Below are 25249 nucleotides of genomic sequence, written 5' to 3'. Positions count from 1 at the left end.
CAGTTGTATACAATCAAACAAAAGTACTGCCTGTACTCTAGCAGCACCCAAATTCAAGTTGTACAGAGTGTGAATAGCATAGCGGTGAGAGAGTGGGGAGGGGTCATGTCACTGCGGGGCCTCTATATTTTATTTTCCCCAAGAGCTGCCTGAGAACCCACAGACACATGCTACAGAAATCCCCCGCAGCCGGAGAGAGGAGGGACCGAGGGAGGGACAGAAGAGGGTATGGTGAGAAAACGATAGAATGCAACATGTTCACACACAAGGACCCCCCTTTTTTTGTTTTTGGTCTTTACATTTTTCAGTCCACCATTGCTTGTTAAACCAAATTACATTAGGCAAATGCTAAAGAAAACATTTAACAGGTATTAAATACAATGAAGCTTTAGATTCTTCTCAGTGTTCATGGCAAACTTCTTAAGAAATTGGAATGTTCCACTTTCCAAGCATTTTTAGGGGGAAGTGTGGTAATCCGTTGTATGATATATGCATTCATGTTTGACAGAAAACCCCTCTTTTTTTCTTCTTTCTTTGTCCTAGCCTCATGCTGAGGCAATGTGGATGGGACTTAGGCAAGGGGATTTTTACTTAGGTCTTTCTAATGGGAAATGGTTGGGGTCATTCTTACAAACGTGGTGGTTACAGCTTTGATACTAGGCTATTGTAGAAACAAGGCGCTAACTGTTATTAATGATTGTAATGTTTTTTGTTCATCCAGTAGCAATCAGATTTCATTTGTAGCATAATGGTTTATTCAGGTTCTAATCATCCCTGCAAAATTTTTTGTTTTTTTTTGAGCATCCATTTTACTCTCTGGCAAATTGGCTAGACCTGCTATTTGAAATTCATAAACAAAATGTACATAAATTCTAGACAAGTGAAAAAGTAATGGAAAAATGAACATGCACTACTATTCTTGTTCAAAAAACACATGCTTTTCCAGGTACCTTTTGCACACAGGTAGCAAGTGCTAATTCAAACAGAACAGAACACGTGAAAAACACTCCACAATGAACTCGAAGAACTCTGTGTGTGTGTGTTTGTACAGCACATGCAGCCCCATCTGGTGGCCATCTGAGACACACACACTTTGAGAATATTTTGGAACTGGCCACTTGCCACATTTTCAGTCAATTGTTGTTAATAAAAAGGCTGTGTCGGTGCTACAAAATATCATAATATTTTTTTATTCATCAGTTCTGCAGTTTTTAGCAATCATTGAATTGCTGGTTCGCCACTAGCAAGCAGGACTTCTCTTTCATTATGAGCACATGGCGCAGGAAACTCGGTACCAAAATGAAGACACTTACAAATGGGTAAGTTAATTTTCCATAACTCTGCATTTGCCTGCACAAGCAGAATCATAGTTTTACAGGCACAGCAGTCCTCAGAAAGAGCACATATGCTTGGAAAGTTTCAGAAGGAATGGAAAATCTTTTGTCAGCAAAATGAACCCGGATCCATGGCACTGGGGATAAACTGATGAGGGGGAAAATATTTATCAACTTACAGTACTGTGCAAAAGTCGTCGGAAACAGTTGTCTTGCTCTCTGTTTTTTCCCTTCTGCTTTAGTGTGTCATTTGGAAATATACATTTTAGATGTTCAAACATTCCTTTAGCAAATACAATAAAAGGAGTTCTGCAACCGATAATATGGCCCCTACCGAACCGAATATGAACGTCACCGAGTCAGTCTGGGATTACATGAAATGAATCCTAAATCCTTATTAGAATATTCTGGGTTCAGTACATGTTAAAATCAATCGACAGCATTAGTGGCATAATGTTGATTCCCACAAAAATCATTTAGAATCATACATGATCATAGGGTTTGTTGACATTACATCGGCAACAAAGTTGCACAATTTGCTATAATTTTACACAGAAAAGATTAGTAAGTGATTTTATCACACTAAAATCATGTTTACACACATATTGTTTGTGTTGTGTCTATACTTTTGAAACAGTGAGTATTTTACATTTACAGATTGTTTTTTTTTTAAGAAAAGTAGGGGCGAATCGAAATATATTTTATTTTTGTGAAAATCAATATGGTCACAAATGCTGTCGATTGAGCTTAACTTGTATTGAACCCGTAACATTATTTTAAATAGAACTGTGGCAAGTTTCCAAAATGCTTGGGATAACATATCAGCCAAGTACCTTAAGCCTTACATAGCGTTGGGGTCAAAAATGACCCCTTTTGAACTTTACTCCTTTAAAAAACATGGTTTCCTTCATTTCAGTGGCATTAATACATTATAATATATATATATATATATATATATATATATATATATATATATATATATTTGTAAATTAAAAATCAATAAATCAGCCACAATGCAGAACACATACACAGAAATGAAGGATTGATACTATAACACATCCACAATGTGTAATGCAACCCACACACAATAACACACAGAAATTAAAAGGTGAAACTATAAAAGATAGCATTTTTTTTATAGAAATTGTCAAATATGCCACAATGCAGAACACACACAGAAATGAAGGGGAGAGATCATTATTGATTTGGGATGTTTGAAATAAATGAAAGGTAACAAACATTTTACTCTAAGTCTTCTCTTTGTAACACCATGGTTTGTAATCATCATGGCACTTCAATTCAAACACCACAAACCAAATAAATGCTAAACTTTAACAAAAAAAAATTTTTGTTGGTATGATTACCAGTATGTCTAAATATATATCCAAATTCAGAACTTGCGATAAGATCTAATAAAATAATTATGTTTGCTACAAACAGGCAAATGAGTGGGCCTCAATATCAACAATATCAACTGATATGCATCAACCCCAGCAGTGCGGAGGATGCCATATGCCCCAGGAGCTTCTGGAAAAGTTTTAAAGGCACCGTTGTGCCTGGTCTGAAGGTGGCGAGGCATTTCAGCACTGACTGCGCGACGCTTGTTGGTGAGGCGCGCTGACATTGAGACTGAGTCTAACTCCATGCCGAGAAAAGAGATGCTCTGAACCGGGGGAGCTTTCTCTTTTCCCAGTTGACCTGAAGCCCTAAACGGCTGAGGTGCCTGAGCACCTGGTCCCTGTGGGCGCACAGTAACTCTCGGGAGTGGGCCAGGATGAGCCAGTCGTCGAGGTAGTTTAGTATGCGAATGCCGGCTTCTCGGAACGGGGCAAGGGCTGCCTCTGCGACCTTCGTAAAGACGCAAGGGGACAGGGACATGCTGAAGGGGAGGACCTTGTACTGATCCACCTGGCCGTCGAACGCAAACCGTACTCGATGTTGAGGCAGTATTGAGATGTGGAAGTATGCGTCCTTCAGGTCTACCGCTGTGAACCAATCTAGATGCCGGACGCAAGTTAAAATATGTTTCTGCTGAGCATTTTGAACAGAAGTTTATGTAAGGTCCAGTTGAAAACTCACAAGTCCAAGATCGGTCGTAAGCCATCGCCTTTCTTGGTTACGATGAAGTAAGGGCTGTAGAGACCGTTCATCTCGGTTGGAGGGACAGGCTCTATCGCGCCTTTGAGCAAAGGTGTTGTGATTTCTGCACGCAGGGACTTGGCATGTTGGCCGTGTACTGCGGAAAAGCAGACGCCTGTGAAGGGGGGTGGGGGCCTGGCAAACTGAATTGCGTAACCGAGTCGGATGGTCCTGGCCAGCCAGCCAGACGGGTTGGGAAGTGAAGCCACGCATCCAAGCTCCGTGCTAGGGGCACTAAAGGGACGATTATTTCTGACGTACCCGGCGGGGCTTTGCAGCGGTGTGGAGCATGTAGTACGGTGTCGGGAGGCGAAAGTGCATCCCTAGGCTCTGGTGCTAAGAAAAGACGGGGCTTGGCCCGTGGCAGCAGGGTTGCGGCTGGGCAGGATGTGTGAAATGGCCTCCATCTGCTTTTTCACCACGGAGAACTGCTGGGCGAAGTCCTCGACGGTGTTGCCGAAGAGGCCGAACTGGGAGACAAGTTCAGCCACAGATGACGTTCCTGAACCACAGGTGTGGCCATCGCCTGCCCGAGTGACTGCGCTGTGGCCTTCATGGCCCTGAGGGTGAGGTCGGTTGCTAAGCGCAGTTCTTGCAGCATGTCGGGATCAAGAACCCTCGTGCAGATCTTTAAGTGCCTTGGCCTGGTGGACTTGCTGGAGGGCCATGGCATACAGGGCGGAAGCGGCCTGTCCGGTGGCGCTGTAGACTTTGGCGGTCAATGATTGCATCGTCCTACAGGCCTTGGAGGGGAGCACAGGGCGCACCAGTCAGGTGGCGGCGTTCTTGGGGCCTAGGTGGATCGCAACTGCCCTATCCACCTTGGGAATCGCTGTGTACCCGTGGGCCGCTCCGCGGTCGAGGGTTGTGGATGAGCGAGGGGCTTTGTGATGAGCAGAGAGGGTTGCTCTCCATGCAGTCGTCAGCTCATCATGCACCTCCGGGAAAAAAGGGACCGGGGGATGGCTGTGAGCGGCGCGCAGACCCCAGGAACCAATCATCTGTGGGGAGGATGGAGGGTTGCCCGGGCAAGCATGTCGGACATCTGGGCATCGGCCTCAGCCTGGGCGTGCTGGCCCGAAGGCAGCAGCCCAGACAAGTGCTCCGTGTCAGATGCCGATCCGCTCTCCAATGCAGCGGCGAGCTCATCCAGCTCGGGGGGCTCAAGAGGATAAGCAGGCTGGCTGTGAGGCGAGCCGCTGTTGCCTCGAGCCCAGACGGAAATCAGCGAGCGTGCCAGGGGGGCGGGAGGTTCGCGTGGACATACCTGGCGAAACCGCGCCCGCTGCCATCCCCGGATTACCTCCATTGCCAGCCGCGTTGTCCTAAATCCCGTGAGAAGAAGGAGCAATGCTGGGGCCGTCTGGAGTGGCGTTCCTTCGGTTGAAGGAAAGCCGCAACTGCAATGTTACCATGGTCATGTTCTTGCAATGAGAACATGAACCATCCACAAACGCTGACTCTTTGTGATCGCAGCCCAGACACACGAGACAGCGCTTGTGGCCGCCTGAAGCAGAGAGCACTCTACCGCATCCAGGAACTACACAGGGGCGGAAAGACATCTTTACAAAGACGCGTCCTGAAAAACGTTCAACGCCTCTGTGTATTGCTCTTTTAGAGAGAATTATTCTTTTATACAACTCTTTTAGTATTGCGCTGTCGAAGCGCCCAGTGGCAAACTGCACTGCCGTGGAGAGAAGGAGAAAGCCACTGAAGTGCGCCATAGATCCAACAGCAGTAATCGCTCAGAGGTAGAGGAACAGGTGTGTGACTCGCAGCTCACTGCATAGCCGAAGGTTGTGTCCGAAGAAAATATCTGATTGAAACAGACGCATTTCCCTGCCTTTATACCCGTATGTCCGGGGGCGGGACATGCAAATTCTGTCCTTTTTTCATAGATCAGAGGTATATTTGGCACTCAAGAGAGACCCCTAGTGTCGCTTCTTCAACACAACGTCGACAAGAATGCACCCGTAACAAAGGGTACACAAGCGTTAAAACTGCACACAAGTGTACCTAGGAGAATTTGTGCTGTTTTAAATGCAATTGGTGGTCACACTAAATATATATTTTATATTTATGTTTACTGCACTTTGTATGAAGTTCATTGATAAATTAACTGTGAAAAATTATTAATTACATAAGAAAAATACATTCTCCCTATACAACTTTTTTCACAGCTGCCTTAAACTTTTGCACATTACTTTATATAGATGGAGAAGGAATGAGTCTGTATGCATGCTTGTACGAGCCCCAACCCACATTTCAACAAATTTTATGTGATATGTACACATAAAATTAGGTTTTTTTCTTTCTAATGCCTCTCAAATTATTTTCAAAGTCAAACTTGAGCTCCTGCTAAATTACATTTTCATTTTTATGCATTTGGCTGATGCTTTTATCAAAAGTGACTTACAGTGCAATTATTACAGGGACAATCCCCCCAGAACAACCTGGAATTATGTGCCTTGCACAAGGGCACAATGGTGGTGGCCGTGGGGTTCGAACCAACGACCTTCTGATTAACAGCCCTGTGCATTTTAATCTTAAGGGATAGTTAATTCAAAAATAAACATTCTGCCATTAATAACACAGCCTCATGCTGTTCATAACTGGGAATTCTCTTGGAGCACAGGAGGAGATAATAGGCAAAATGTCATTTTGTGTTCCACACAAGTCATACAGGTTTAGATCAACAAGAGAGCAAGTAATGATGTCAGGATGAAACTACCCTTGCTTGAGAAGAAAATGGTTATTATCGGTCACATTATTTCTCAATAATGTGTCTACAAAGGGAAATAAAGAGAGTATGAAATTTCAAAATTCCCAAGTTTATTGACCGGTATTTTGACAGATTTTACACCATCAATCTACAGAGGAGAGAAACATCTCACATTGGTCTGAAGTATTCAGCTTGTCATTGTGAGATCTAAATCTGAGGTCATTGTAACCATCACGGTGGAGGGTTTCAAGATTTCCTCATAAAATGGAACAGTGCCTTGTGTTGCAGGTGTGGTATGATCCCAAGGATCCAGCTCTGGCTCAGAGGAAAGGACAGCTGGTTGTGTACTGGCTTCGCTGAATGAGGGTGGGGAGTCTGTGGTTAAGTCTGTGGCGTCTGTTGGTATGAGCTCAGGAAAATGTAAGCCTGTTGTATTTCGAACCATTTGTTCTTTGATGTTTTGTAACGCTAAGGTTGTAGTGGAGTTGTCTGTTTTTGTGGCAAAGGGAAGTACTGTAAAGCTTTCCTCAATCTTTTGTGTTGAGTTGGTGAAGTTTTGAACACTTCTTTGACCCAACTCTTTCTTTGGCATGGTGTCCAAAGAGCGTGGTTTTAACTTATTGAAGGAGGCACTACTTGCTATATCTGAAAATATAACTGGTGTCAAATTGTGTAGGCCTGTTTTTCGTGGAGATGCACTGAGGTTTGATGTGGTTGAAGTGGAGTTATCAAATGTATTAAGATACTTTCCAACTACAAAGCTGCTTGTGGGTCTGAATGCCTGGGACACACCAACAGCACTGAGGTCAATGTCCATTTTGGAAGCATTTTTGCTCACAGAGATTTGAGTCATTACATTTCTTGAGAATATTTTTGCCATACCATCAGATTTGATGGCAGATCTGTGTAAGGTTGGCAGATAGGTGGACTTTACAGAGCTATTAGATTTATTACGATGACTGCCAGCAGATCTATAAATCACTGACTGATAAGTTGGGAAGTTCATATTCAGTTTTTTTAAATTTCCTCCAGATCTCATTTGCTCTTGATTGACTTCAACCCGTTTACCAATCACAGCACTACTTGTTGGTGTTAATGTCATGGTACTGTACTTCTCACTAGTATTTGCATGTGTTACTCCAGCTGAGTTTCTGTCCTCATGATTTTGACTTTCATTTGTATTAAAGTTCTGCTGTACATGACTATGAAGTGGTTGTACAACAGCACTCAATGTTTCAGGAAATCCAGTCAATTTAGTAGTAAGAGCAGGCCTATGAATTGGAGAAACAATGTCTGATTTAGGGTTATTCTTAAAATTGTTGAATTTGTCAGGTCTTAAACGGTGGGACTCGCCATTAAATGACCTGTGTCCAGTGAAAAGTTGGTTGTTATGATTGAAAACTGTACTCTGTAAACCCATTTTATGAAAGATGCTAGGGATTCTTGGTAAAGGATTTGATGAGATGCTTTGGGTGTTGGGACCAGCAAATCTTCCATTTGATGTTCTCACAATTGCAGGACTTCTATCAAGGGCATGAGTACTTTGGGGTGAAACAAATCTATTTGTAGTCCACATCTGGGATGTCCCTGACTGACCTCTGTCAATTTGAAATCCCTTGAAATCTCTGTAGATCCCAGGTTTGGCGTTAGAATCTTCTGAGAGCAGCTGGCCATGGAACATTTTAGGGTAGTCCTGATGGAAAACAGCTCTGTTATTTTGACCAATGCCCACTGAAGCATCTGGGCTACTGAGAGACCACAGAGAAGCTTTCTTTTTTTCAGCTTGACCTCTTACAACATGGTGTTCTGGAGGACCAGATTGACTCCTACTTGAGACTTCATAAGAAGAGACAGTTTCATGCTGAGCTCCATTATCAAAAGATTCTGACTGACCCTGCTCAGGTAGGAAAAACTTGTTGCTGTTAGATATCAAGTGATTTTGAGCTATTTTGAGCTGCTGTTCCTCATTTGGCACACTTAGGGCAGTATGGGGACGAGCAGGGGCATATTGGACAGCATTAGATAAAGTGCTTACGAGAGGTTTTTGGCTGGTGTGCACTTTTGTTTGTTGTGGAGAGGCCTGCAATGCAGAGTAAGACATAAATCCTTCAAAAGCATATGGCTTTTTAGAGGTAAAATAATATGGTCGATTTTGGCTACTTAACATGCCTGAAATTTTCAATATGCTTGGAGTACCAGACACAGACTGGCTAGTGCTAGCAGATAGGGGAGATTTGCTGTCGACACTCCTCATTGTGTTAATTGGCACAGGATAATTTTGTTTTGCACTCTGGCCTGAGGAAAATAGATATGCTACTTTCATTGAATTATGCTGACTTGACTCCCTTAGTGAAGGATTTTTTGTGACTGGTAGTTTAATATTGGGTTTCTCTGCAGTGGTTTCACGCTCCAAAAGGGCCAAGGAGTTCTTTGGAAGTTGGATCCCTGGCCCACTGTAGACCATGCTTTGTTTTGGCAAATTAGATACTGTTGACATCTGCGTTTGCATGCCGTTATTTTTAGCTGATAAAACCCCTTTGTAAGAGTGGGCACTATTAGCCACTGGAGGACTGATGGCGGACACATCTATGGCCAAAGGATCATATTTCCTTTGACTGTGAAATGTTTCAATGGGCCCAGCCTGACTGCTATGACCACCAGTTTGTGTAGATGTCAGTGGACCAAGTTGAAAGCCCCTGAAAGCATAGGATGGCATAACCGGCTTTGTATTTCCAGGCTCAAAGCTACTTGGTTGACTTGCTTTTGGAGTGGCAATCCTTTCAAAATCAGACTGCCCGATTTGATCATGCTGAAAAATTAATTGAGATTTTTTTAAGGGAATGATGTTATGGATTATTTTTGAATCTGACTTTTTAATTGTTGGAGCAGGGATCTGAGGTATGAAAATCTTGGAAAGAGCTACATCCTTAATGGCTTTTGTCCCAGTAGATGAGACACGTGGCAAAGGTGTGTCCACTTGATTTATTGCTCTTATAATAGTGAGAGAATTGCTTAGTGTTATGAATTGCCTTGATGTTTTCTCAATCTGCCCATTCTGAAGAAAATTTCTATTACCAAACAGGATGTTTCCATCACTTTCATTCCTTATATTTTGGTTCACAGTTAAACTTCTAGAATAATCATCAGTTGGAATTCTTTCCCCTGCATACCCTGGTCTGATGATTGGCTGTACAGAAATATTTCCATTTAAAAAGGCCTCGTTGAGTTCAAATGGTTGTGAAATGTCTGGATACATTTCTGATTTAGAGTTTGAAATGTGCTGATATTTCAATGGCCCTGAACTCTTCACATTTGGAGCTTGAATTCTGTTTGCCAGACCTTCTTTCTTTACCAGCTCTGAAACTGTATCAATATCACTGGAGCGCTTTTGACTCCCTGTAATGTCAAATATATTTTGTTCCTGCTGAACACTTTGGAAATCATATATTCTCTTGGAATCTAATTTGTTATTATGTTTGGTGCTGGTTAAATTCAGGGGATTACTCCTACTCTTGACCTTGGACAGGAGATTGTTTGGAAATTGGTCTACATGGTTGTAGACAACATCTGAATATCCACTTGTCTCATTGGGGCTAAAGCTTGGTTTTACATAGCCATAATTTCTTTCGCTGAATGGGATTGGGTTGATCCTGAGTGGCTGATAGTGGCTCCTATATTGTCCCAAATTTCTTTGAAGTGTTCCCTTTATTGGATTTTGTCTGGGTGGATTAACACTCTTGATATTTTCCAGCTGATGAATTTTGACCACTCTCGGTGGCTTTTTTCTTTCCTTGTTGGCTCCTAGGCATAGGTGTTATAGGGAACCAATTATATATTTTGTCATTAATGTATAAAAATTACTAGCAGTAAATATAAAGGGTGTTGATTTGCAAAACTTGTATTAAGGACTGAATTTACAATGCAATTAAAAAAACTGAACTGAATTTTGGGAATGCTAAACTCAAAGAAAACAATCAAGACCATTTTAAAACCAGTTATGAAGTTTGTAAATTGAGACTGAAACTTTTCAGAGAACTAAATGTTACCTATTGACAGTCCAGCAAAACATCCAGCAACACAAAGAGTCAAACAAACCAATGCCACTCTGAAATAAAGAAATAAGGAAACAGAAGTATAGTAAATCATTCCAATTCTAGTGGAAGGCTCCTATAGGAACTGTTGCACACAAATGAACTGAGTGCTTACCTCAGATAGTTTTGAGGACTCATGACTTTGCTGCAGATGCTCCTGCTCACAATTGCCCTTTCGATATAATTTAAATGTACATCAATCTAACCAAATTGCATTACTGCCTAAACAGAAAAAGTATTAGGGCTGAACTAAAGTTAAAAAAAAAGGTATCAGTTACTCAAAGCCAATACGTGAACACTGAAACACTAATAATGTTGATTATGATGATCAACATCATATTAATCACTGATGAGTCCCACCTGAATGCATTTAAATCTGAGGACACTATTCAACCTCACTCATTTTATAGGTTGTAACAAGAAAAAAAACATTGTTCATTTGTTTACACAGTAAGCAACCTCTGAATGTATACAACTTAAAAATATGGGACTTGGCCCTTGCTTAAAAGTGAGGGTTTTGTCACAGCACACACAATCAATTGGACACAGACTGACATGCTTGAAAATATAAAGAGAAGACAAGCAGTGCAATAAACTTATAAAAATGTGAATTTTTTATTTTTTACAAATGTAGCAGTACACAACGTATTTCCATCCTGTTCCTATAAAAATAACATAGTTAAAAATAAATACATGTAAAATAATGTCATTGTTTTTTTAAATAAAGATTGTTCAAAAAGACAAACATAATGGAACCTATCATTTTTATTCATTTGATACAAATATAACACTGAAATTCCCTCCTTATAAATTAAAAACAAAATGTAAAATGTAAGTGACAGTTTATAGTATTGGTCCATTATTGCAGGAGAAATCTGCCATGCATTGGCATAGTCCAATACACCTTTTGAATGATAACAATAATAATAATATTAAAAAGAAATACAATTATCCAGGCCTGAATGGAGAATAATCTGTAGGCAATGTGGTTCATTTCAGCTTTAAGCTCGACACATTTTATAAATATAGATTAATACAATATATAAATATTCTTGAATGTATCTGTTTGTTTATGGGTTGTGCTGGGATATCCCAAACTCTCTGTTATGACAATGCGACACACCCAACAGTAAACAGTACTCTTATGCCCGCCAGCACCGCTGGTGATGTTCCTACTTTAAAATGTGCTAGAACAGAACAACTTCTTCCAGGTGTTCCCATTGGTTCTGCAAGGTGTGGCCCGGGTGCTTGAGGGGTGCATAAGATACAATCTTGACACTTGGGATTATCTTGGTGTTGGTTACACAATGTAGCAGGACATCATTGCCAGGTCCCTTAAATCCTCATCAGTCATGCAGTCTGAAAACACAAAAGACAAGAAATCACAATGAGTGCTTTGGGTTCTCAAATCATTAAAAAGGCAATAAACAAAGTGAAAACATTTTTAAAGGAACATTCCGGCTTCAGGTTAAGCTCAATCGACAGCATTTGTGGCATCTTGTTGATTACCACAAAAACATTTATTGACTCGTTCCTCCTTTCCTTTAATTAACGCAAAAGGTTACAGTGAGGCACTCCGATTGAGTTTAACCAGTACTGAACCCGGAATATTCCTTTAAGTGAGCAGGTTATTAAGTTAAAATACTCACTTCTCCTACTCTCCCCGGTGATTTGTTTGAAGAGGCGCCTTATGGATCTCATCAGGCGTCCGCTTGGAGATCTCGGCGGCGGACTGTCCTCTTTACGCGGGCTGGACGCTTCCTGGTCCGGCTCCTCGGTGTCTTCGTCGTCATCCGTACACCCCTCCAAGCTGCCCGCGGTCACCATCAGCTCCAAAATGTCCTCGTCTACCGGCAGATTATCTTTGATTGTCGCCTCTGACAGAGGCGTGGAGTGACGGCACAGCGGACACATAATCCGGGGTTCGGAGCTCTCCACGGACCGCGCGAGCGTCACCAGGCAGCTTTCGCAAAATGTGTGTTTGCAGCTCAGCTGTCGTGGACACCGCCGAACGACGTTGAAAGTCCGGTAGCAGATTCCGCACTCGGTTTCTGAAGGCATGCTGTCGGTTTGTTTGTTTTTGTCGCGTACTTGAGCAGTGTTGATGTTGAAGTGCCGTTGAGTCGTGCAGGGGATTCTTATATAACTGAAGGCGGAGGAATGTGCGTAGGAGGGAAGAGGCGGGGATTTCTCTCGGCCAAACCGGTTCAAACCCTCTAGCAACCTGACTAACATTTGCAAACAAAGTGATGTCACCCTCTGTTTCTTGGCCCGGTGATGTCATTACATCCACGAGTGTCAGCTTATACAATTATTGACATACATCGTTAAAAAGCCTATTTTTGACTTCTACACTTAAAAGGCGTCTTCAAGCATTTTATTTACTTTTCCACATGAAGGAAAATACAATAAAAAAAATAATAAAGGAAGATCATCTTGTAAAAAAAAAAAACTAAAAAAACTTGTATTACATTTAGTGGGTGGAAATTCCCAATAAACAAAAAGTCTGTTGATTTTAACAGGCATTTCCTATAACGATTGAAGCAAAACTGAAACTTGCATGTCAAACAAAATCTATATTTACAACTCCATTATTAATAGTGAATTTTGTTTTGTCCTTTTCCAGTTCTGTCCTCTTATTTTGTTTTTCTGAAAAAATGTTGTCATTAGGGTTCTGAATTTATGTAGATAAACAAATTGGTCAATTTATAATTGTTATTTTTAAGTTTGCCCAAAAATTATAATTCTCTTATCATTTACTTACTCTGAGGAACACAAAGATATTTTGAAGGATGAAGGATGTGTTTTTGTCCATACCATGCAAGGGTCAATGTGGTCCAAAATTTTCCAGCTCCAAAAAGGACATAAAAGTATACATACAACCAAGTGGTTTAATCCATGTCTTCTGAAGTGACATGATAGCTTTGGATGAAAAACAAAGTACAAATTAATTCCTTTTTACCCAAAACGCTTTACTTCCACCCAGCTATCCTATGCAGGTTCATGAGAGAAGCTCTTGCGCTTGATGCATGCACGTTTGCATGCTCTCACGAGAACTTCCAGTTTGCACAACCCTCAGTTGTTGCAAGAACATGCAAACGCGAATGCGTCAATTGCAAGGACACGTGAACGAGGCTCTCTCATGAAAATGCATAAGAGAGCTGAGCGGAAATGAGGATTTTTCATGAGGAAGGAATTAATTTTGATTTCTCAGCAGGAAACCGATGGAGTGCGTACTCAATGTAGGGAAGGAGGTATTGCCCAAGTGAAGGAGTTCAAGTACCTCGGGGTCTTGTTCACGAGTGAGGGGACAATGGAGCGGGAGGTTGGCCGAAGGATCGGGGTAGCGGGGGTGATATTGCACTCGCTATATCGCACCATTGTCACGAAAAGAGAGCTGAGCCAGAAGGCAAAGTTCTCGATCTACCGGTCAATTTTTGTTCCTACCCTCACCTATGGTCATGAAGGATGGGTCATGACCGAAAGAACTAGGTCGCAAGTACAAGTGGCCGAAATGGGCTTCCTCAAAAGGGTGGCGGGCTTCTCCCTTAGAGATAGGGTGAGGAGCTCAGTCATCCGTGAGGAGCTCGGAGTAGAGCCACTGTTCCTTTGTGTCGAAAGGAGTCAGTTGAGGTGGTTTTGGCATCTGGTAAGGATGCCCCCTGGCCGCCTCCCTAGGGAGGTGTTTCAGGCACGTCCAGCTGGGAGGAGGCCTCGGGGAAGACCCAGGATTAGGTGGAGAGACTACATCAGTGTAATGTGAGCTGGTTAATGTGGCTCGGGATAGGGAAGTTTGGGGCCCCCTGCTGGAGCTGCTGCCCCCGCGACCCGACTTCGGATAAGTGGTTGAAGATGGATGGATGGATTGTTTCCAAAGCGATAATATCGATTTAGAAGGCATAGATTACTGTTGGATTACTTTTATGCTGACTTTTTGTCCTTTTAAGAGCTTGAAAGTTTTGGACCCCATTGGCTTACATTGTAAGGACACCATTCATTCTTCAGAATATCTTTTTCATACACATACATGTCATACACACCTGGGATGGCACAAGGGTGACCAAATGATGAGAGAATTTTCATTTTTGGGTGAACTATCCCTTTAACCAAATTTTTTTTATTTTTATTATTGGACAGTGAAAACATGTCACATCAGCTGCTCATATATAGAATTGTATTTAACAGTACACTAAAATGGTTGAAATGTTATTTGAGATTTAAATTCTTAAAAGTCAGAATCAATTGACTATTCATTTGTTAATAATAAACAAATTATTCAGTGCCATGAATAGAATACAACAGAGCTGGACAGCATGAGCCTTATCTAAACAAAATCAACCCAACAGTGACTTCCCAGAATATATTTCCTCTCGCTTTGCCCTCCCCTTCATTCCCTGGCTTGGGTGTATCATTTACTCTCCGTTTCCTTCCTTCAGTGTAAATACTGAAGGAGTTGTGCTTGCGTGTTCTACGTGCTGTGGGATCAAGACAAAAAAGGGCATAAGGAAGTTGAGAAAGTCAACAATGAAAAAAGTGTGGCTGAATTGGAGATACGTCATTGCCAAGCAAATCAACGTGCTGTAAAACACTCACAATGAAACAAACCTATGACCCTTAACATGGCTCTTATGATTTAAAAATGTTTTTAGAGGAGATTTAAAGTCAGAACACTAGTTCTTTTCCACATAATTTAAGGAATATTCTGGGTTCAGTACAAGTTAAGCTCAATTGACAGCATTTGTGGCATAATATTGATTAACACACAAATGTATTTCGACTTGTCCCTGCCTTTAAATTAATCAAAAATATGGTTTACAGTGAGGCACTTACATTGGAAGTGAATGGGGGCCAATCTGTAAACGTTAAAATACTCAGTTTCAAAAGTATTGCCACATGTCATACACAATATGCGTGTTAACATGATTTTTAGTGTGAAAAAATTGTTTACAAACTTTTTCTGTCTAAAGTTATAGCCAATTCTAAAACTGCGTTGCTATGACAACGTAACCCTAAAGCGATGGTAAAAAAAAATGATGATTGAAAGAACTTTACAACAGCTCAAATAGTGCTCAACCCTGGTGAAAAAAAAATATGCTAAGTATACTTGAAGCCAGACTAATTATAAGTATGCTTCAAGTGTGTTAATGATTAGTTAACTTGAAGTGTGCTATTTTGGAACATCTAATTTTGTACCAAGTATATTTTAGTTGTAATTAAATTGTAGTAAAGCACAAGTGTATTTAGTGTACTTTTGTGTACTAAATTGGACCAACTTCAAGTATACTTTAAGTATATGCCAGTGTAGGGTAATAACATGCTTGATTAGTGATATTAAAGTGTACTTTGTGTTACAAGTACATTACAAATTAATTGCGAGTGTCTTCGAAACATACAAGCAATATACCATAAGTGTATTATATTTCAGTAAAAAGTATATGCTCAGTAACACCTTTGGCTTATTCAAAATACTACAAATTACACACTTTGTCTTCAATAACAAACTGTTATTACTTAGCTATACTTTGTACAATATACTTTAAACATTACATCGTCTTACACAAGACAGTATTTTACATACACTGTAAAATTTGACATGTTCAGTTTACTTAAAAATTAAGGAAACCGACTGCCTTATTTTTGCAAAGCAGACTTACTTACTAAAATGAAGTTATATTAAATGTTCCTATGCAAGTAATGTCAACTTGTTATTATTAAACTTAATAGTAAATTTCTAGTTAGCTTTACTTGCTTGTTTTTTGTTAATTACTATAAATTAATTAGTAACCTTACAAATTATTTATTAGTAAAATTACTCTTTTAAGTCAATTAACTTAAAATTAATACAATTCATTCACTTTACATCTGAAATACCACTAATCTCAACATGAGTTTACTTATCACTTAAAGTGGTGTACACTTAAAATACTACGTGCAATCGGTTTCCACATTCTCTTTAAGTAAACTGAACATTATTTTTCTAGTTCAAATAACGCACTTAACAAGTTTGAAATTCTCAACGGTTTATTTGTGTAATAAAAAGCTGAAACTCTTAAGAACAACACAATAAAAAAAACTATGCCTTTAAAACAACCTGTTCTCAAGACTTAGACCTCTTACAGCACTCTGCTGCTTGACAACATAATATCTGAACCAAAAACAAGGTATAAAGCATTTGCAGAACAGGCACTGTGCAAACTCCAAAACAGTATTTATTTAAAAAAAGAAAGAGCCTTTACAATTTGGAAAAACCTGCAACTGTTTTTGGAAAGATTCTTAAACTGAACTGCAATTACAGCAAAATATGCCAGAAACAAGTTCAGCTTAAAAGATGATTTTTAAGGGTTTGGAGTTTGAGATTCTTTCTTCCCAAAGACAGAAATATGCCCTGAATAAAATCAAATGTGTTCCTCATTGTCTTTGGATGGTCTAAATTTAGAGCATAGATAAAAGCAAATGGAGACATACAGAATGTGGCAAATTTGGGACATCATCCATGACAATTCTTCCCTCCATTGCATCCATGTTGAGGGCATGTGGACGTTTGGCAGGCATGCCTTCAGGTAAAACTGTGAGCAGTCCAACATCTAATTCACTGAAGCCTTCATCTACATCTGAATCCTATAAGAGAATGAAAAATAGGAAGTGTGAATTTCATATTCATTGCAACAGTGCTGGATATATTCTAGTGACCAGGGGCTGTTCATTAACCAAAAAAATTAAAACTTCATTCATTTTTGATAACCACAGCAGTGCAATCATCAAGCACAAGGAAATGTAATCAAGCTTTAAATCATGAGAGAGAGAGGACAAGATTTACGGAGTTACAAAACGGAACATATCGTTTCAGAAGACATGGATTAAATCATTTTTGGGTGAACTATAATACTTAAAAAAATAAAACTATAAACTTTGTTTTTCTAGTTTACTGTATCATATTGCATGTCTTCAGAAGACTTGGAAAATCACAAGTTCAATGGAATACTTTATTGTACTTTTACATTGTTCTGAATTATTAAATGACAAAAATTATCAAATAATTAATTCACCCTCAAGCCATCCTAGGTGTTTATGGCTTTATTCTTTCAGCCAAACACAATCAGAGATATATTACAAAATATCCCGGACGGCTGTGACCGGAAGCCAGTTATTATATTTCATAAAGTTATAAATATGGATATTTTCTTACAAAAATGCATCGCTTGGCTTTAGAAGGCCTTTATTAACCCCCTGGAGCCGTATGGATGATTTTTTTGGATGGATGGATGCGCTTTTTTGGGCTTCAAAATCGAAGGTACCATTCACTCCCATTATAAAGCTTGGAAGAGACAGTGTTTGTCTGAAAGAAGAATGTCATATACACCTAGGATGGCGGTGGGACCAAGTCATTGTATTCCAAGTCACAAGTAAGTCTCAAGTCATTGCATTAAAGTCTCAAGTCAAGGCAGGCAAGTCAATTTACAAGTCCTTAGTGCACTTTGCGCAAATTAGTGTCAGAGTATTAATTTACTATAGTAAATGTATACTAATTTTATCTAGAAGTTTCTAATTTATAATCTAATTTTATCTTTTTTTTTATTTTTATCGATATCTACCTGTAAAGACCAAAGAGGGTAATAAAGATGATACATGGATCTTATCTTTGGACACACATTAAGGCAAACCAAACTTTTACTCTAAACACGCAGTGAAAGGACGCTGAACGTGCTGAACTGGTGAATGAAATCTGAAATACTACCAGGCAGTGGCTAATTGCAGACATTTAAGTTGCATATACGAGTTATATACTGTAAAGCGCTGCGGACAGAGTAAATTATCAGTTTTGTGATTTTTAGAACCATAACCAATATAATTAAATAAATATAGCTAAACGCATAACAGAGGACCAGCACGTCTGCAAAGGAATGAGTGTGTTTACATGCACGTTCTGACCAGTTATGCTCAAAAAGCACCAACGTGTGTGGTCACAATAAATGACGTTCCTTTATCGAGGTCATACAACAGCATAATAAAACACTGGGTAGATTTAGTCCATTACACCAATTGCTATAACACGTTAAATGCTACTGACCGCAGTAAAAAGTAGTTTGCGTTTCGATATGCAGAATTTGTTAGCCTGTAAATCTGCTATGTGCTGCCATAGACATGTATGTTACTGAACCATAGCTGACGTAAATTAGTTAACAACTTACCTCTGTCTGAGGATTTTCAGATGCCTCACAAAATTGGACGTTGTCTACAAGCTGTCTGTAATTTTGGAACCACAGGTTCTACATGTTGCAATCCTTTTGTTGCCTTTAACGCTGTTTTCAATATATCCCAATTATATCACCTTTGGTATAATTTTTGCTGTGTCCTTGTCCTTAAATGTGCGCCAGCTTTCATGGAAGCTGATTGGTTGGTTGTCTGATTCGTTGAATAAGGAGTGTTGACATGCAGATTTGTAAATCAAATGAATCGTTTATTTGGGAAATTAATTGTTGATTTACTGCACATTTTTAATTATACAACTCTTATCTTTGGTTTTAAAAAGTATAAGTATTTCCAAGTCAGACGGCTGAAGTCCAAGTCAAGTTGCAAGTCATTGCTGTCAAAGTCGAGTCGCAAGTCTTTTTTAATTCTATCGAGTCACGAGTCATCAAATTAGTGACTCGAGTCCGAGTCAAGTCCAAGTCATGCGACTCGAGTCCACACCTCTGCAAATCAGAATTATTTCACAAGAGACAAATACAATGTCGAATGTAAAAGTACATCCAGAACTTTTTCATAACCCAATATATAACATAATGTAATAAAGCAAATTGACAATTTAAAAAATAATAAACATCAATAAAAATACTTACAAAGCTTATCCTGAAGAATTCCTCTGGGTCATCCCCCAGGAGGATTGACTGCGGTCAAGCCAGCCACCACGTCAAAATGAGCAGTCAAACTAGCCGCCCCTATATTTCGTGGTGCGCGTTTACACTGACTATTACAGTATGATCGTCAGAACTAAAAAACGGTTAAATTCCTGCAAAGGCAATTTCACATTCATTCATTATGTCTGTCTGAAAGACAGAACGAAAGAAAGATTTTAGCACACCTCACAACCGGTCACTGCATGATATTGAATTCCAAAATAAGAGCCCACCAAAACTCGAATATTAGATGTTTTGTCCATACATTCAGAAACTCAGCTGGAGATGGGGAACTCCATATATATTCTCAATCACTACACAGCATGGGTGATTCTGCATGGGGAAAGCTCACAGCTTGTCCTGCAGTTTGTCAAAGGTGATCACAGTGGTTGCAAGGACTACAGTGTGGATGTGCAATTTTGTGTTTGTGCAGGGACCTTATGTATGAAAAATTATAAATGATCTATTGCAGCACTACATACTGAATGTATAGTGAATATGCAAGCTTTCTATATTGCTTTGAAAAGCTAAATTGACTAATTATGGTTTACAGTGCAAATGTAATTATTATTTAACTTCTTCATTAGGTCAACTTTGACAATTACCAGGCAATTCTTTCATTCGTGAACATCTGCGACGTCCACTGGAAACTTCTGGTGAGTAGCAGAATGATATCTATATGTCATTATTTACAGTGTCTGGTGTATTATTAAAAGATGTATTGGCTGCATTTCCCCCTTATCATTTTCAGTACATAAATGCTGTCAACCACACAGTGTACTTGATGGATCCATCAAAAAATAACAGAAAGCTGATTCCATTCATGCTTCCAAAAAAATCAGGTATTCATTTTATAACTCATTAAATTCCTAAACCAAGGAGTGGTCGTTGGTGGAGATACATATTCACGGATTTACATTCACTAAAAGGGTTACACCAAATATGAATCCAGTAGCCTGGTAAAAAATTTAAGAAATTCACTATATCATATATTTTTCCCGAATCGCAAATTAAATTAATGACATCACAATTTATGGAGACATTACAAATGTTGTAAAGACTTTGAATTACATTAAATTAATGGATTTATTTACATGCCATACCTTGTAATTTGGTTTAAACTTAATGAAATTAAGAGTTTAAGATAATTATTTGGGTGTACTTAGACTTTCACGATTAGAAGAGGAGTTATAATTTTAGAATTTACTTATCATTTGAAAGCAAAGCTTTTTGTAATCTTTTCCCCAAAGCTTTTTGTAATCTTTTCCTAATTAATACATATTCCCGTAATACAATAAAATTAAGTTGATGTTTGTTTCAACAATTTACAAAACATGACACAATATAAAATAATTGGAATATTGTAGTTGGGAATGCTGACCTATGCTGGAGTCTGACACAGTCCACACAATGTTTGTAAATGTTATTATTTGTTTAGATGGCCAGGGCAATAGTGAGGGCATTTCCAGGTGTTCCAGTTTTACATTTTGGAACATCAAAAAAGGAAATGGCACAAGAGCGGAAAATGATGGCTCTGCAGATACTGAAAGAATCAGGTTTGTAAAGCAAGTGTTTGTCTGTTGCGTGGAGGGATACAAAATAAAATGCAGCTTAACAGTTTAGACTCTAGTCAGAATTCAAATGCACAATGCAGAAGTCTAGTGTAATGTAAAAACTGTAGCAGAAAAAATGCAGCTTCAGAGGGAAATAGATGGTTATAACAATAATTCACAATTCAAAGAAAGAATTCACACTAGTTAAGATGTCTTCTGACGGTCAACACTCACAGCCAGGTTGTATATTATTACATTAAAGCTACCAGAAAATGTAGGGTTGCCAGAGTAGTATCAGCTAAGACAGACAGAATACGGCCTGTGAAGCCATGGTGGCCAGTAATTTCAGGACAACTTATGGTGAGCTATAACACAGAGCAGCTTACAGCTGTTATAAAATGGCTACTACAAAAAGCTGTAAAGATTTCATAAAATGGTCAGTAACAAAAAATATTTTATATATTAAATATTTTATTGCTAAAAATACTTTTTCACCATCGAGTGTCGTTATTTAACAGCATTATGTAGAATTTTAATAAGACAAAAAAAACAAAACAGCAGCACAGTAATACTGATGCCACAGGAGGGTGTATATAGTTTGTTGGCAATGGCTTCTAATGCAGCACATGCAATCATAAACACAGAGGGGATCAACTGAATTACAAATAAAGATGACATTCTCAGAGCAGGCAAAAGGAAAATTGATCACGGGTAATACATGCCAGTAATGCAAGTAAACAAGCCTGGCAAATAACAAAAAAAGATTCCAGATGACTATGCAGAGGCCTGAAGGCATGGAAATATTGCAAGCAATGAGACGTAATACATGCAATACATGAAATGAGACATAAACAGCAACACCATAGATATACTGTGACATAAATAGGTTCACAAAAATGAAAAGGGGTATAAATGGACAGTTTATAATAGTAAAAATAATGTCTTGACACAAGTTACACACATTGTTATTTTCACTCTAGGTAATACAGTACAGTATTTTAAAACCTGGTTTAAAAGCAACATTTAGTAATTACCTAAATATCTCGCTGGTTTTATATATATATAAATAAATGCAGTCTTCGCTGTATGTAATGTTGATATTGTAAGGTGGTTCCTTTAAAAAGGACATGGAACATTAAATTATTGTTACCAATTTATTTATTTCTAATACTTTAGTGTTTGATGAGACCAATCACTGTTCCATGTGCGCACAGAAAGAGCCAAATGGAAGTAGGCAACGTGTGACAAAGTGGGTGAGTTTTTTTGTTCACTTGTAAAAGGAGAATTGGAAAGTGAAAAGGAGTAGCAATTTAAAACGTGGATCTGTGTATGTAGCAGTTCAGTGATATTTCTAACTTATTTTAGATCCAGTGTGACCGCTGCAAGAGGTGGTACCATGAAAAATGCCTGGGCATGTCTCAGAAGAAGCTGAAATGGGCCAGAGTCAATAATTGGGACTGCATTTTGTGCCGTTAAATCTGTTGAGTTAACATAATTACTACATTTATGTTATTTATCTTTTTATTTAAATTATGCTATTGTCTTTTTTTTTGGTAAAATAATATTGTTAATTACATTCTGTCCATTTAAAGAAGTGTTCACATATTCACTATAAAAAAAAGTGTTAAAGAGTTTTAAATAATTTGTAAATAAAATTATTTAAATAAAAAAATGTTAAATGTGAAATTCAATAACAGAATGTCTTGTACTTTTGTAAGTGACACTGTGAGATGGTGTCCTCTCCACCTGAGGTGAAATTTGTCTGTAGACAAAACGTCTAATATTTGAGTTTTGGGGGGCTCTTATTTTGGAAGACAACATCAGAATATCCTGAAACATTGAAGTTCACACGTTGAGAAGGTGTCCTCCCCATCTGAGGTGAAATTGGTCTGTGAAAGCAAGGACTTTTATTTTTATGATTTTCTGAATGTATGGACAAAAATGGTAATATATGAGTTTTTTGGGGGGGGGGCTCTTATTTTGGAATTCAATATATCATGCAGTGACAGGTTGTGAAATGTGCTAAAATCTTTCTTTCGTTCTGTCTTTCTTTCTGACAGACAGACGGACAGACATAATTAATGAATGAATGTGAAATTGCCTTTGCAGGAATTTAACCTGTTTTTAGTTCTGACGGTCATACCGCAATAGCCAGTGTATACGCGCACCACGAAATACAGGGGCGGCTAGTTTGACTGCTCATTTCGACGTGGCGGCTGGCTTGACCGCAGTGAGGATTGGAAGACCCTGAGGTACTGCAGTGCAAACATGTTACATCAGATCACTACGAAAAAGTAGAGACAGGTAGAAGTGAGGGTAACAATCATAGCCAAATCATGATTTAAAGAAGACAATAATCACAAAGGAATACCTTGAGTCAACATGATGCATAATTTCATCAAGTGTTCTTCCCTGATTTCCTCCTTTTCTCATATAATTTTCAGTGAAACTTGCAGAATGCGTGTCCAACGCTGCATAGAACTCAGATCTTCCCCAGATATGCGATTGAATTCTGCAAAGACCCAAGCAAAAATATGTGGTTATTAACATTCAATTACACAAGTACAAAAAAAAACAAAAAATTATTAAGAGTATTAAACCAATAAAGCAGAAAATGAGGTTTAAATCAAAATATATTACCTTGCATTTACCGAAGAAGAACGTCGAATCCTCAGTCCATGTGCTTCTGCTTTCAAGGCCATTACAATAAATAACATATACAAATTTCAATAGCAGAGTGTTTATTTAAATCCCACATGGTTTTATAATTGTAAAACAACAAAATGTACCAACTGTAGCTCCCTCCAATGATAGACATGAGGCACGAGGTCAAAGTTAAAAGAGCCCTTATGAGGAGCTAAATCATCTTTTATTTTTCCCCTCGTCTTCTTTCTTCTAGGTTTGTCTGCTTGCATGTTTATTACTTAGTGTAGCTGAATTTATTTTCTGTTGTCTTTTTTGGCGCTTTGCGCAACAGGTGTTTTCTTAATTAGTTACGGGCGGAACACTGGCGCCGCAATGAATAGTTCCGCCTCCAAACTACTATAGGTACCAAAAAATAGCAGGATAAACAGCTATAATTTAAACTGCCGATGGGAGGCAGTTACACCAACCATGCTTTTAAATTAAAAGAACGCTGAAAGAAACAAACAAACCAAAAAAATAAAAAAATTTGGAACAGCGGCCACACACGAACTACGCATTGTTATTTTTTTCTTGCTGAAATGCTCATTTTTACACTTGCGCCTAAAATATATTTTTAAGTAAAGTGCAAATAAATACACTTTTAATAGAATTTTCGCTTCAAGTATATTTATCTAAAATATATTTTTAGATAATATACTAAAGTACAATTATTTTAAACTATGTTAAAAGTTGTATTGTGAAAATTGGTGAAAGCATGATGCTAATATACTTTAAATCTATTTATAGTACAATTTTGGTTAGTATATTTTCAATATACAATTAAAAAAAAATAGGCAAGGCAAGTTTATTTATATAGCACATTTAATAATAATAAATTGATCAATTGTCACACATTATACATACATTTCTGCATATGCATGGTGAAATTATTTATTTTTCATATATCCCAGCTAAGCTGGGGTCAGAGTGCAGGGTCAGCCATGATACGGCACCCCTGGAGCAGAAGGTTCAAGGTTCTTGCTCAAGGGCCCCACAGTGGTGTCAAGGCTTGAACCCCTGACCTTCTGGTCAGTAACCCTTAACCGCTGAGCCATCACTGCGGTTAATTGGTAATTCAAAGCGCTTTACATAGAAGAGATACAATAAAGTATAATTTTTTCACTAGGGAAGTTTAACAGAAGAATTAATGCAAGTGCATTTTTTAAATTTTAAGCTTCACATTTTTGCCTTTAAACCCTCCAAAATCTAGCATGATGATCAGAATGATAGAATAGTCAACATCGATCGTTTGCTTTTCAAAAAAAACATTTGTGTGTGGTAATCAGCATTATGCCACAAAAGCTGTTGATAGAAAGTAACTTGTATTGAACCCAGAATATTACTTTAACCCTTTAATGCATACCTTGGGTCATGGACCCGGGACCTCATTCCACCACCTGTTCCTCAACCATTTTTTTGGAGTTGTGCCCACACCTCTTTAGTATTCCTCAATCTTTCAATTACAATGTAACGCAAAAATAAAAAAAATAAAAAAAATATATATATATATATATATATATACATTTATAATGGCTTAAGTACCAAAAGTGTATAGGGTCATTAGAGCCCCATAGGTATGTATGAGTATATATTTTTTATTTGTTTTGCACTTCTATAAAATATATTGTTATGATTATTTCAGACATATATAAGTTTACTATCACAGGATATCGATTTATTTGTTTATTACAAGATAAATGAGTACTATATTCATACTAATAAATGCTATATCATGTTGATTTGCTGTGCAACAATGGTGAATTATCAGTATCCCATGCATGTGCACACACATTATACATGCTATTTTTCACCTGATTTACAATTGAAA

At 38.5% G+C, this 25249-nt stretch overlaps 2 protein-coding genes and 1 long non-coding RNA gene across 4 annotated transcripts in view; 1 reads left to right on the top strand and 2 right to left on the bottom strand.

Annotated features, from left to right (window-relative positions):
- Positions 1-1280: 1280 nt before the first annotated feature.
- si:ch73-335l21.2 (RING finger domain-containing protein) overlaps positions 1281-25249 on the top strand; it is a 29012-nt gene continuing 5043 nt past the window's right edge. Inside the window, exon 1 of one of the 2 annotated variants that reach the window (XM_052126895.1) lies at positions 1281-1319. In XM_052126895.1, coding sequence (XP_051982855.1) covers positions 1316-1319 — 4 coding nt within the window. In that variant the 5' untranslated portion in view covers positions 1281-1315. Of the gene's footprint in view, positions 1320-19296; positions 22989-25249 lie in introns of those variants that run through there. The other variant, XM_052126903.1, reaches the window with a different exon arrangement.
- LOC127643997 (E3 ubiquitin-protein ligase RNF182-like) lies at positions 10894-12403 on the bottom strand. Its single transcript, XM_052126983.1, has 2 exons — positions 11936-12403; positions 10894-11645 (listed from the first exon to the last, which is right to left on the bottom strand). The coding sequence occupies exons 1-2, from the start codon at positions 12345-12347 to the stop codon at positions 11587-11589; spliced, it is 471 nt and encodes a 156-aa protein (XP_051982943.1). The 5' UTR covers positions 12348-12403; the 3' UTR covers positions 10894-11586.
- LOC127644012 (uncharacterized) lies at positions 22610-23707 on the bottom strand. Its single transcript, XR_007970613.1, has 4 exons — positions 23377-23707; positions 23108-23248; positions 22855-23020; positions 22610-22625 (listed from the first exon to the last, which is right to left on the bottom strand). It is a non-coding gene; the product is annotated as an uncharacterized LOC127644012 (long non-coding RNA).

The sequence above is a fragment of the Xyrauchen texanus genome, chromosome 1, assembly GCF_025860055.1.
Source record: "Xyrauchen texanus isolate HMW12.3.18 chromosome 1, RBS_HiC_50CHRs, whole genome shotgun sequence".
Classification (NCBI taxonomy): Eukaryota; Metazoa; Chordata; class Actinopteri; order Cypriniformes; family Catostomidae; genus Xyrauchen; species Xyrauchen texanus.
The sequence above is the reverse complement of the archived record's forward strand: the minus strand, read 5'-3'. Positions and strand labels throughout refer to the sequence as shown.